The 13233-nt window shown below is 53.7% G+C and overlaps 1 protein-coding gene across 4 annotated transcripts in view; it reads right to left on the reverse strand.

Moving 5' to 3' along the window:
• Positions 1-1460: 1460 nt before the first annotated feature.
• TTLL11 (tubulin tyrosine ligase like 11) overlaps positions 1461-13233 on the reverse strand; it is a 244872-nt gene continuing 233099 nt past the window's right edge. For all 4 annotated transcript variants that reach the window (XM_072777781.1, XM_072777780.1, XM_072777783.1 and 1 more), the window contains one exon: positions 1461-7123. In XM_072777781.1, the coding sequence (XP_072633882.1) occupies positions 6831-7123 (293 nt within the window). In that variant the 3' untranslated portion in view covers positions 1461-6830. The remainder of the gene's footprint in view (positions 7124-13233) is intronic.

The raw sequence follows: 13233 nt of genomic DNA on the forward strand, positions 1-13233 counted from the left end.
GGTCAGGGTGGACATGCCACTGTGGTTGTGACTCAGGACAAGGTATTTCTCCAAGGTCCCCAGCTTCGTCAAGTGTGAAAAATTGGAAGAGATGATGATGGCATTTGAAGCTTTTTCCTCACCTACGAGCTCCACCTGTACAACAGGTTACAGCCGAGAAGCACTATGGACTGTAGGTTAAAGCTCCTGACCTAGAGGCCCCCTGGGCTGGCACTAGCTTCTGCTCTTTAGATTCCCTCCCTGAGGAGGCGTCAGCTCACATGGCTAACGTGCTGGGCATTCTGGGCAAGGCGCTTCCTCTCTCTGGGCTTCCCTCGATTTGTTTCTAAGACTGCCTGGTTGCAAGGTAGCAACCGAGGACACGATCTTATAACGAAGTCCATTATGTATCAGAGCTAAAACTGGAGCTGCTGGGGTCAGAGCTGGAGGTGGGGACTGAGCCCTTAGGGGCACCAGCAATGCTCCAGGACTGCCAGGGGCTCCGGGGGAGGCAGATGTGTGGAAAGCCCCCTGCAGCCCTGGTGTCCCCACTCATTCCCCCAAACATGTGTCTGGCGCTGCTGGAGAGGGCCAGGGCTATTGCAGCCTCTCAGGCTGCTGGGCGGCCTCGGACCCGGGAGCGCAGGACCACTGGGCTGCGTAGAGTAGGAACGCGAGGACCCGCCTGGGGTCTGAATGTTTCCTGGAATGGCACAGCCGGGGTCCGAGGAACGAAGGAGTTTCCTGGGGTCAGGGCCGGCCCGCGCAGGCCTGTCACGGGGCGGGGAGCGCGAGGGGCCTGTGAAACGAGCAGCTTCCCAGTACCACCGAGTGCTGGATTTGCAGGGGGCAAGGATCCCGGTGTGACCTCAGGCTGCTCTTCACTTCCACGGGCGGTGCAGAGCCTGGGAAATGTTCAGAGCAGACATGGGCTGCTCCCGGGGGGATGGGCGCCAGGAAGGGGGAGGACCTATGTTCCCAGGGAAGGAGCCGCCAGGTGAGCCAGCAGTACCGAGTCACCTTTCCCGTGCAGCTAGAAAGGCTCAGTCCTCCAGGGGGTACCCTCCCTCACCCGCCAGGGGAGAGCCCGCCACGCAGACCTCCTCGGCCCAGAGCTGCAGGCAGTGTGGCTGCTGCACACATGCGGTTGCAAGGGCACCCCTCCCTCTCAGGGCAGTCGCCCCGCCACATGGTCTCTGACAGGGGGCCGAACTCTGGGAGCGGGGCACGCTTTCCTGAGGGGAGATGTCCTTAGCAGGCCAGGGGTGGGGAGTGTTCAAACCCCTCCCTCCATCTCCCCCAGGCTCTCACACTTTCCTCTAGGCACAGTTTAGCTTCCTAGGCAAACAGGAACCATAAGGAGAGGAACAAATTAAAAGGAACCCTTTTCTCACCAATTGACCCAAAATGAACAAGCATTGTCCACCCCACGGATTTGCTGTGAAAACGTATCACGCGGAAGAAATCGTCAATACTTTGCAGCCGTTTTTACGATGAGCCTGTGTTTAGCAACACTCAGCTTTGTTTTATTATTGCATTTTACAAAGTTACCAAGACAACAGAGGCCAAGTAGCAGAACCTTGACTTTATGTGCCATGAAAATTTAATAAAGAATATTCAGGGCAGCCCCGGTGGCCCAGCGGTTTAGCGCCGCCTTCAGCCCGGGGCGGGATCCCGGAGACCCGGGATTGAGTCCCACGTCGGGCTCCCTGCATGGAGCCTGCTTCTCCCTCTGCCTGTGTCTCTGCCTCTCTCTCTCTCTCTGTGTCTGTCATGAATAAATAAAATAAAATCTTTAAAAAAAAAAAAAGAATATTCAAAGGCTTTTAAGAGGCAGGAGCCACAGCCTAGCAGCAAAGCCCTGCCCACCACCAGGAGGATGGCTCAGGCTCGGGCTTCCCCTGGACCTTGAGGCCCCTCTGTCAGGGGCACCCAGGTGGGTGCAAGTACTCCCCGGCATCTGTCTTGTTCTAGCACATCCAGGCTGGTCCTTCTCTCAACAGACATTTGTTACGGTAGATTCTGAGCTCCAAGTCCCCTGACAGGCCTCTCTCTTATATTCATGATGACATGATTGCCACTATAGGGGCCTGAAATCGGCCTGAGAGGTGAAGTGGGGTTGGTGCGCGGTCACACCTCGACAGAGCCACAGGCACAGCAGAAGCAGGTCTTCGTTTCCCAATTGTGATGCAAGAGGTTCTGCAGGGGAAATACCCCTGGCTGGCTTCCCCCATCACATCTGTGGCCTTGCTCCTGCAGCCTGGGGGTGCCCCAGGGAAGCCCCGGTGAGCAGCACCCAATGTCCCCATGGCCCCTACGGTCCTGGTGGGAATCTCGGCAAGCACCTTCATGGCAGAGGAAATGTTTCCCAGGAGCCCCTTGGTGTTACCCAGACTGCCCGGAACCCTTTCCCTTTGCTCTCTAAATAAGACTCAGAAGGAAATTGCCAGAAATGGGGGAATCCTCAGTGATTTTGCCATTTTATACTAAAAAGCCCGATGGCACTGTGTGTCTGTGTGAGTGCATGTGCGTGCACACTTAAGCATTGTGCTGCCTGGTTTTCCTAGTTATAGAAACATCAAAACTCTGGGTCACTGGAGATGAAGGTATGGAGTAGGCTGAGTGTCCCACAAAGCTCCTTTGTCCCTGGGAATGGAAGCAAAATTTGGATTTATTTCACAAGGGAGAAATTCATATGCCACCTGGGAAAACCCCTCTCCAATTCATCACACCAAACAGGAGACTGGGAAAAAATGTCAGTCAAGGCGAGGTGGGGTTCGCTGAGAGAGAGAGGAAAACAGGGCCCGGGCCACCGGGGGCACCAGCTCCCTGGCAAGGGGTCTCATCAATTCTGAGCTTTGAGGGAAGGTGCTCAAATGCCGGCCATTTCAAACCCAGCTTTCAGTTATAGGGCCAGGGAGTTTAGGACATTAATCAAGAAGTGAAAAAAAAAAAAAAAAAAGATAAAAGAAAAAAAGAAGGAAGCTATTTTGGTGTTATACTCTGCCAATCACAAGGCAAAGTCCAGGTGTTAGGGCCACAGCCGAGGCCGTTCTTCAGCGCACGGGTGTCTTCAAGGTAAGGATAAAGGGCAGCTTGAGAGGGAGAGGAGGGGACTGTTTGGCTTCATTTGTCCTGGTGCATTTGAGAAGGAAAGTTATTAGTTCATCCCTCCGCACTGTGTGGAAAACCAGAAGCGGTCTGAAGATAGCACGGCATGAACAGCACTTTGACTTGCAAAACACTCCTGTGTGTGTTGGTAGCTTGCTGCACAAGAGGGGGTGCAGATGGGGGTGGGGGGCGGTCAGACCTGAACCCAGGACAAGAGGATGAAGGACGGAGGAAAGACCGCCAGGGTTAGAGGAGCCGCTGTGTGCTCAGGATCCTGGAACAGCTGCGGTGCCCCGGGGAGCCCAGGAGCCGGCTGAGGACGTGAGGTGTTCAGTGAATCCCCTTGGCAGCGTCACTCTGGCGAGGTTTCAATGTCCAGGATTCTCCAGGGCACTCACAGGCTCGGAGGGGAAAGAGCACTGCAACGCCGCCTCCCCCGGGACTGCAGCGAGCACCTGCTGGCCCCCCACCCCAGTCATGCTCCAGGGGCCCGCATGGGTCCAGCTCCTGCCTCATCTGCCAGAACTTGGAGTTTGGTGGGAGTTTGCCATACAGCAAGCTGGAACTTTCCAGATCCTCACAAGGAGATGGGGGGAACAGTTCATTCTGTATGGGGGATTGAAGTGGGATGTATGAGCTGGACCTTGAAGATAAGTGTCTGTTGGCTGGAGGGAGGCCATCCAGGCACAGGGACCAGGAAGCACAAGGGTGGGAGAGCTGGGAGCGGGGCCTCGCCCTGGGCCTCTGCCACCACGGCAGGACCCAGCATGTTCTCAACAATGGACAGCGAGCGCCCTGGGAGTGTGGTGGCAGGGACAGGGGTGGAGGCTGCTCCCCGAGGCGTGGAGGCTAGGCAGAGCTTCAGGATGGGAAGGACGGAAGGGGCTGGATTACGAGCAGCCTTGAGTGTTGGGTTAAGGAGCATGAGCATGAGCTGGACAGAGAGGATGGGTTGATCGAATTAGAAGGTCATGTGGTCAGCTCTGGAGTTCTCTGAATTCCTCCGGGGCCACTAGGGATGAAGGATGGAGGACGAGTTGAGGAGGATGAGAGGTAGGAGATGATGAAGTCAAAGCTGGGGAGAGTGAACAGGGACCCCCCAGAAGAAACAAGAGGGCACTTGTTTGGGGCTAGAGGCTTCTGTCTCCAGGACACTCTGCCTTCACATGTGGGGAGGGGCCTGTGGCCAGCTGCCCTGGATCCAATGCACCTTTGTAGGGACCAACCATGGGCTCCATGCTGGCCAGGCTGTGAGGACCAAAATCCTGGCTGTGACAGCTGCAAAGCCAAGCACATCTCCTAGGAGGATGGAAGGAGGGGAGCAGGAAAGCCAGTGTGGAAGGCGGGGGGCGGGGGGCTGAGCGGTACCCTACAAGGAGCAAGACAGGCATGGCAGAAAAGGGTGGGGGGCCCAGTGGTGTACCCCATGCTGAGATGAGCTGAGCTTAATCTCCATTCACTGAACCCACCCTGGAGCCCGCGCCCTTTGGGGTCTCTGGCCAGTGGAACAGTGAGGGGTGGGGTGTGTAAGACTCAGCAGGAGGGGGAAGGAGAGGGACCAGGGCAGAGAAGAGGCCAGGGGTGCATCCTGAGCACCGTGGCCCAGTAATGGGATGACACTGGGCAAAGCACAGGAGGCTCAGCCTCTCGTGGGGCATATCTGGACCCTGGCTCCCTGGCTCCCTGGCTCCAGTTCCTCTCCTCCAGGAGAAAGGAAATGTACCTGCGACCTACCTGCAAATTTCCAAGGGGCTTAACAAGTGGGAGTTCCTCAGGGCATGGGAAGGTGGGGACCCGTCCCAGGCCTTACTCTGATAGGGAGGAGCCTCTAACTCTCCCTGCTCAGTGGCACTGAGAGAAAAGGGCCCATATGTCACTCAGTGGCCTCTCGTAAAGCCTCATTCCACACCCCAGGGTGGGGAGCAGGGCTTAGGCCCTGTCTGCAGAAGAGGGGCTCCTTCCTGACAGTGACCCTGGGGGGCAGAGCAGAGCCACCTGCCTGCAGATGACAGGGAGGGTGGGGGACAGGGACAGGACACGCCTCAACGTGAGAACTGACATTTTCAAATCACCCCGAACCATGAGGCTCAAATTCAACCTTTGCACAATGTCTTCCCCAGAACATCCAACGTGTTTGAAAACTGCGCTCCATTTCAGCAAGTGAATGCTTTCTGAAAACCAAGTCAGAGCTTGGTTGAAAAGACCCTTTTGCAGCTCCCAGCTGGTGACAAATGTGAGAGACATGTTGACGGGGTCTTTCACTGCGAAGCCATTTGCTCAGCACCAACAGAGACTCAGGAGTGGCTGGGGGTGGGGTGGGGGGGTCTGCCAAGTCGGTTTCCCTCAGGGCAGACCATTCAGGAGCATGGACCGTCCCAGCCCCTACCCCCAGGCAGCTGGAGGGTGGGCAGGGCCCTGAGGGACACGGGTAGCCCCAGAGCAGAGGGGTGGGAGCTGGAATCACGCCCCTGTCCCTCCTGGGGACATAAAGGAAATGTGGCTCTGGGGCCAACACACACACCTGGACCAAGCGTGATGCTACCGTGCGACCCCGGCCCTCTGTTTCCCCACCTGAAAATGGGAACAGCATTCTGAGACTGTGAGGTCTCTAGGACCATCAGCTTGATTCTGTGTCTTGTAGGAGGAATCAGGCTGATGACACCTCTAGAATGTTCCTACGCAAGAGGCACTCGCGGTGCCCCACATTCCTCCTGCCCCTCCCAGCCTTCCCGCTGTCTGTTTGGGAAAACAAAGTCATTGCAGGCAGCTCTTGTCACCAAACGGCTCAGAGTGGCTTCTGCAGTGCTTGGCTTCCCAAAACACCACCTTCGGCTGCCTCCGAGCCTTCCTTCGCCTGGGGACACAGATGGGGACGGGCAGAGGGTCTGGTGGAAGGGAGAGCATGGCCTTTCCTCTTCCTCACACCGAGTCTGCCACCCGAGCTTCTGACCTCCTGCTCCTGCACGCAGCGGCCCTCACCAGGGTCCCCCAGGGTGTCCCTGTCCTCCCTCGGAGCCCCTCCTCCCAGCCAGCCCCCTCCCCCTTTGCTTGCTGTCAACCTGCTGCCACGTCGTGGCCTTGGATCCAAGGACAGTCGGGGTGGGGGTGGGCGTTGACAATCGGAAGCCCCGGGCGGGGGCGGGACGTGGGGCTCCTGCTTTGGGGTCAAGGTCAAACAAAGTCAAACAAAATGACCTGCGAGGCTCCTTCAGCGCCGAGACGCTGAAAACCGAACTTAGTTACTTCTCGGTCAATTATTTCTTAATTAATAACAAAGCGAACACTGCAGCAACAGTCAAGCTAAAGAGCTAAATCACAGAGCACATGGCTGGGACAGGATTCGTTCCCGGAGCTCGGCGGCGGGACGTAGGCGCGATGTCCCGATGGTGGCTCTCGGAGGCCGCCACGCCCGGGCCTCGGCTTCCTCCGGCCCTTCCTTGGCGCGGCCCCGGCCAGGGTCGCAGCAGCTTTACCCTGGTGGCTGCTTTCTGGGAGCCCGGGATGGAGGAGGCCGTCTGTCGCGTTTGGGGAGGTCACATGTCCACCAGTGACTCATAATAGTCGGGCCACCAAGATGCAGGCGGTGGGCGCCGGAGCCTCGGCAGCGCAGCCGAGCAGGACGCGGGCAGGCAGCGGGGCTGAGCGGGAACCTCCGCAGCCTGCCCTCCCTCCACGCGCAGGAAGCCCGAGGTTTCTCTTGGGCCGAAGGGCTTGCTCTTGACTGGCAGCAGCAGCGGCTGTCAGGACAGTGCGCGTCTGGGCCCGGAGGACTTGCGGGCACTGTCTGTGCAGCATGGGGGGTGGCCGTCCGCCTGCTGGGCTGACCGGGTGGCCCCCTGGGGAGTGCTGCTGCCCGGGGCCCGGCCCCCCGCTCTGCTGCTCCTGCCGCACACCAGGCGCCTCTCATCCAGCAGGGACAGGTGGTACTCACAGAGGTCAACCAGTGAGGCCACCTGCTCATGGAGCGGCAGCATCTTGAACTTCCTCTGGGCCAGGTAAAAGAAAGCCTCGACGAAGGCCTGCAAGCACATGCCTGTGGACCAAGAGATGGGCATTAACGGGGTGTGAATGCCAAAGCTGCCCGGTGCGCTGCCCTGGTGAGGCCCTAGCCCAGCCACCAGGCTTCTTCCTCACCACTGTTTCCACTCTGGGAACTTTAGCTTCTAGGTTAACCCCCAGAGTGCCTACCTTGCGCCAGGCAGCCCCTGGGCACTCAATCCCTAATCATCCTATGAGGTGGGCTGAGTTAACTGTCTTATAGATGAGGAAACTAAGTCTCGGACAAGTGGAGGCAGCTGGGCAAAGTCACATGGGTAGAAAGTGGGGGAGCTGGGATTTAAAGCTAGCCCAAGCCCTTATCCCTCTGTTCCACCATCAAACGTTTGCATTACAACCCAGCCCCTGGGATCCCTGGGTGACTCAGCGGTTGAGCATCTGCCTTCAGCCCCGGGCGTGATCCCTCCGTCCCAGGATCGAGTCCCACGTCGGGCTCCCTGCACGGAGCCTGCTTCTCCCTCTGCCTGTGTCTCTGCCTCTCTCTGTGCCTCTCGTGAATAAATACATAAAATCTTAAAAAAAAAAAAAATTAAAACCAGCCCCTAACTTTTGTAACAACGGAAAAAGTTACTTCCTGAGAAGTCTGATGGCAAGGTTTCCGATCTTTTTTTTTTTTTTTAATTTTTATTTATTTATGATAGTCACAGAGAGAGAGAGAGGGGCAGAGACACAGGCAGAGGGAGAAGCAGGCTCCATGCACCGGGAGCCCGACGTGGGATTCGATCCCGGGTCTCCAGGATCGCGCCCTGGGCCAAAGGCAGGCGCCAAACCGCTGTGCCACCCAGGGATCCCGGTTTCCGATCTTGATAGAGGGTATTGGTTGCCCAGGTGTGTGCATCTGTCAAAACTCAGCAAATTGTACCTTAAGATTTGTGTATTTTGCTGTATATAAACCTTTCCTCAAGGAGTAAAATAAACCTGACCCCTCTCTCAACCCAAAAGGATATTCTAGGAGGTAATAGGAGTTAATAGGAGTCCCCATTATGTCCCTGAAATGTTCTTCCCTTACTTTGCCTCTTCAGTTCCTACTCATCCTTGGGATCTGAGCCCCAAATCACCTGCTCAGTGAAACCTTCCCTGATCCCCAGATTAGAGAGGGGCCCTGCCATAGGCGTCCTGCATTTTCCTTCGTAGCTCTTGTTCAGTGTTTGTGTGGTTGGTTCTTCAACAATCTCTATCATCTTCCCCACTGGCTGTAAGCTCCAGCTCGCCACTCTTCCCCCAGCGCCAGGCACCCAGTGCTCAATGCAGAATGCTGACTACGTGAGGGAGGGAAGGGGTGAACAAGTGAGCTAGTGCTAGGTACTTTACAGACGTTGCCACTAATCCTCACAACACGTTTTTGAGATCAGTATTATCATGTCCCACTTTGCAGATGAGGAAACTAACATTCGGAGAGGCTGAGTAACTTCCCTAAGGTCACACAGCCAGAAATTAGTGGCCTAGAAATTCAAACTCTGGCTCTCAATTCTTTTAACTAAGTTGTGCTGCATGAAAAGTTCTAGGTCTTCCCCATGTCCTAGTAAAAATGAACCCCATGATTCAAAGTCATGGGACTCCCTGGGCTCCTCAGGGAAGGGGACACTCAGACTGGACAGGATGTCACATAGTACCTTAAAGGAGGCCAGCGTGGCCTCTGCTCACCTGTACCTTCTCAGTGGCCTTGCTTCCCAGCGCAGGTACATTATTTGCCTGCTGCTGTTTGCAGGGATGCCTGGCCTGGGTTTTGTGAATCCGGGATGATATATGGACCCTGGGATCTGAGAGCTCTTTTTGTGTTGGGAACTTGAGCTGAGCAAAGATGTCATTTTTTGTCTTCTTTCAAGCTTTTTTGGCCCATCTTTTCTTGACTCTGGATGCTCTGCCAGCCCCCTGCTCTGTTTGGCTCTGATGAGAGGAGCTGATAAAGGGACTGGTAACCCTGGTGTAAACCCTTTTACTGCAAACAGAGGCATGGTGCAAACAGACACAGGGCAAGGGGGCCTCTGTCTGCATCAAGATGCAGAGATGTCTGGGGCGCCCGCGGGGCTCAGTTAGTTAAGCACCCTACTCTTGATGTCAAGTCAGGTCATGATCTCAGGGTCGTGAGATGGAGGCCCCCCGCCCACCTCCTGGGCTCTGTGCTCAGCAGGGAGTCTGCTTGAGGTTTACTCTCTCCTATTCCTCCCTCACTGCCCCCCCATGGATGTTCTCTCTCTCTCTCTCTCTCTCTCAAATAAATAAATCTTCAAGAAAGAGAGAGAGATGGAGAGAGAGAGACAGAGAGATGAATGTTTCCTGATGATGGGCCAGGGCTCTCCTGGAGTGTGTGCATGGATGCATGCATGTGCATGTGCATGCGTGTGCATTTGTCACAGCCAGTGGGAGGGGCAGATCCACGCAGGGTGGAAGAAGCCAGGATCCAAAGCCAGAGAAACTCCGTGCAGTCCCAGCCCCCAATTGCAGAAGTGCATGATCTAAATAGCACTACTCGAAGTGTGGTCAGCAGAGGGTGCCAAGTCCAGGAACTGTGTGTCCCTGGTCTCTGACAAGATAAGGAGTCTGGGCCAGAATATAAATCACTCCTCTCATCAATCACATTGTTCAGGTCAGCTGGCGGTACTTTGCAGCAAGTCTTTCTCTGTAAAGGAAACAGCAGGCGTTTACATTCTGGCTCAGGCCTCTTGTCCAGGACTCTAAGGAACAGTTCATGGATTGCAACTTGGAGAAGCTCTGGTCTGCAACCCTTCTCAGCTTCAAAGTGCATGATCCGGTCAAGCTGCAGATTCTGGGCCTGGGCGGTATGTGAGGGCGGGGGAGACTCTGCATTCCTAACAAGTTTCCTGGTGGTGCCCAAGCGGAAATAGCAAGCGCTGAGCAGCTTCTACTCAACAAAATATTCGTTTCTTTCCCCTAAACTAATAAGGCTGTGATGAAAGCTGTAATGCACAGAAAAAAAAAAAAAAAATACAAGGATTTTTTTTTTTTGGGAGAAGGTATTATGGCTAAATCGTCCCAGAAGAAAACTTTCTAAAATGAGAAATGAGATCTCAGATGTTATACTTGGTTTTCTTTTTGCTTGTCTACATTTCCTGATTTTCTATAGTAAACATATGCTTATTTTATTTTTTATGTGGAATTAGAAAAAAGAAAAAACGAGCGAACAAAAAGCAGAATCTGGTATATAAATACAGAGAATGAACTGATGATTGCAGGGGTCAGGAGGTAGGTGAGCAAGGGTGAAAGGGACAAGGGATTCCTGTCATGGAATCAGTCACGTACCCATTTTGAAAACCTGCAACGGGAAATTCTAGCGGGTGGGAAGAGGCAATGCAGGGGTGGCCACCTTTAATCAGGAGCCCTTTGCTACTATTTGTATTTGAAGCTACCTGCATGTGCTGCTTTAAGGAAAACGCAGTGCAAACTTCCTGCATACATGTTCTACTTTGATAAAGTTCATATACATGCAGGGAAAAACAGAAGCGGAAGTGAAGGTCAAAAAACAAACAAACAAAAAAAGAAGTGAAGGTCAATGGGCATTACTGACTTGCAGGAGCCAGGCCTGCTGGGTCAGGTACTCAGATCCCCATTACAACTCTCACTGTGCAGATGAGAAAACAGAAATAACTTGCCTGCCGGTCACACAATGGTGAGTGGCAGAGCTGGGGTTTGAACCCAGGCAGCTGATTCTGCATCTTATTCCTGGAATAAGGAATGGGCAAAATGGGTAGGGCTCTGATGGGCAGAGATGAGCTGGGAGTGGAGGGCTGGGCAGAGAACAGGGAGCTAAGGGGCATGTGGCCCAGCAATAATCCAGGGTCCCCACAGCAGGACAGGTGGAGTAGGGCCCAGCTGGACTAGACTGAAAAGGGCTGGAAGGCCAGGAGATGAGAGCCAGGAGCCACCGATCTGGGCAAAGGGAGCTGAAAGCCAGTTGTGGAGTTCCAGCCAGGGGGATCCTATTTTATTATTGCCACAGAAATTTTGTGGGCTTTGTTTTATTCCTCAAATGAAATCCCATGAGGTGGGTGGTTGCTCAGAACCTGTCTTCACTTACCTTCCTCACCACAAGGGACTCATCTAGGGGGACTCTTGGCCTCCTCATACCCAGCCAAGCACAATCCTCCACCCCACCCAGGGGCTCCCCAAGCCTGGTCTGGCATCTTCATTTTACAGAGGAGGGGAACAGTAAATGAGGCCTAGTGACTGGCAGAGGCAGGACCAGACCCTAGGTCTTCTGACCTCAAACTGCACCACCACCACCACCACCACCACCACCACCACCACCAAAATAAGAAAGCAAGCCAGACACTTCTCAGGCCAGAGACCGGGGAGAACGGCTGTCTACAATGGCCGAGAGCCCCACACAGTCTGCTGAGCCCTAGCGAGCGTGTCTGAGAGCATCGGAAGGTCACTGCGGGTTGGGAAGAGGGACACTCGGCACCGCACACCACGAGTTTGTAGGTCGCTGGTTCCCACAATGGCCACTCTGAGGGGCTGTGTTTGAGTTTGACAAGACGTTGCTCTTGCTCCTCGTTTCATCAAGTGGCCCAGGAAATGGTGGCTGAACCCGGGACAGTTTTCACTGTGCTTGAGAGAATGGAAAGTTTTTGAGTCTCTGACGGGCTGGGCGTGGAGAATAGGATGAGGAACTGCACTCGAGATAATCCAAACTGCTTTCCAGGGGGCAGGACTCTTCTGTCTTTTCCAGATTCTCCATAGACCGTCGACATGTTCTTTCTGGGTCCTTCTCCTTCCTTCTTACTATTTATTATAAAATACAGTGACAATGCCAGCAGAAAGCGTAGGAAAGCTCATGAATGTCCCCCCTCTTGGACTTCAAGTGTCCTTGACAACTGGCCTTCTATGTACTCTCTTTGTCCTCAGAAGACGTGTTTTTTTTTTTTTTTTAAGATTTTATTTATTTATTCATGAGAGACAGAGAGAGAGAGAGAGGCAGAGACACAGGTGAGGGAGAAGCAGGCTCCATGCAGGGAGCCCCACGCGGGACTCGATCCGGGGTCTCCAGGATCAGACCCTGGGCCAAAGGCGGCGCTAAACCGCTGAGTCACCCGGGCTGCCTAGAAGACGTGTTTTCACTTAGCTGTAATACACAGGCACTAAGCCTTGTACTTACTGTACTTAAAATGATATTGTAAACATTTTCGTATGTTGCTATGCAGTCTTCATAACATTATTTTAATAGCTGCATAGGGGGACCCCTGGGTGGCTCAGCGGTTGAGCATCTGCCTTCAGCTCAGGGTGTGATCTCGGAGTTCTGGGATCGAGTCCCACATCGGGTTCCCTGCGTGGAGCCTGCTTCTCCCTCTGCCTGTGTCTCTGCCTCTCTCTGTGTCTCTTATGAATAAATAAATCTTTTTTTAAAAAAGTTGCATAGTATTCCACCAAATCTTGCTTTGCATACCATTTCGCCATACCCACCACCGCTGGATGTTAGACCAGTTACGTTCTCTTCACTATTGAGAAGGCTATCAGAAGCACTTGGTCTATCACTGTTTTTGATTTCTGACTCATTCATTCTCTTGCAATAACATCCTAGGAATCTGAGGGTTTTGTTTTTTTTAATGTTAAGTCTGGTTTTGGTAATTAATATGATGTGGAAAATACTGAAACCATATAGAGTCCTCCAATGGACAAAGCACATGAATGGGTAGTTCACACACATTAGCTAGTAAGAGAGGAAACAGCCAGTCCCACTAAAGCCACGGGGCACTATTGCTCACCCATTAACCAAAATGTAAAATAACAGTAATAGCAAGTCGGTAGAAATTGCTGTGGACTTTTGAAGAGCAATTTGGCAAAAGTTGGAAGAGCCATTCAAGTATTTTAAAATGTTCCTTCCGGGATCCCTGGGTGGCGCAGCGGTTTAGCACCTGCCTTTGGCCCAGGGCGCGATCCTGGAGACCCGGGATCGAATCCCACGTCGGGCTCCCGGTGCATGGAGCCTGCTTCTCCCTCTGCCTGTGTCTCTGCCTCTCTCTCTCTCTCTGTGACTATCATAAATAAATAAAAATTTAAAAAAATGTTCCTTCCAAAAGAGAACGAAATGTACACACTGGTATTCACCATCAGCTTACACTCCAGTGT

This window comes from Canis lupus, chromosome 16 (assembly GCF_048164855.1).
Source record: "Canis lupus baileyi chromosome 16, mCanLup2.hap1, whole genome shotgun sequence".
NCBI classification, from domain to species: Eukaryota; Metazoa; Chordata; class Mammalia; order Carnivora; family Canidae; genus Canis; species Canis lupus.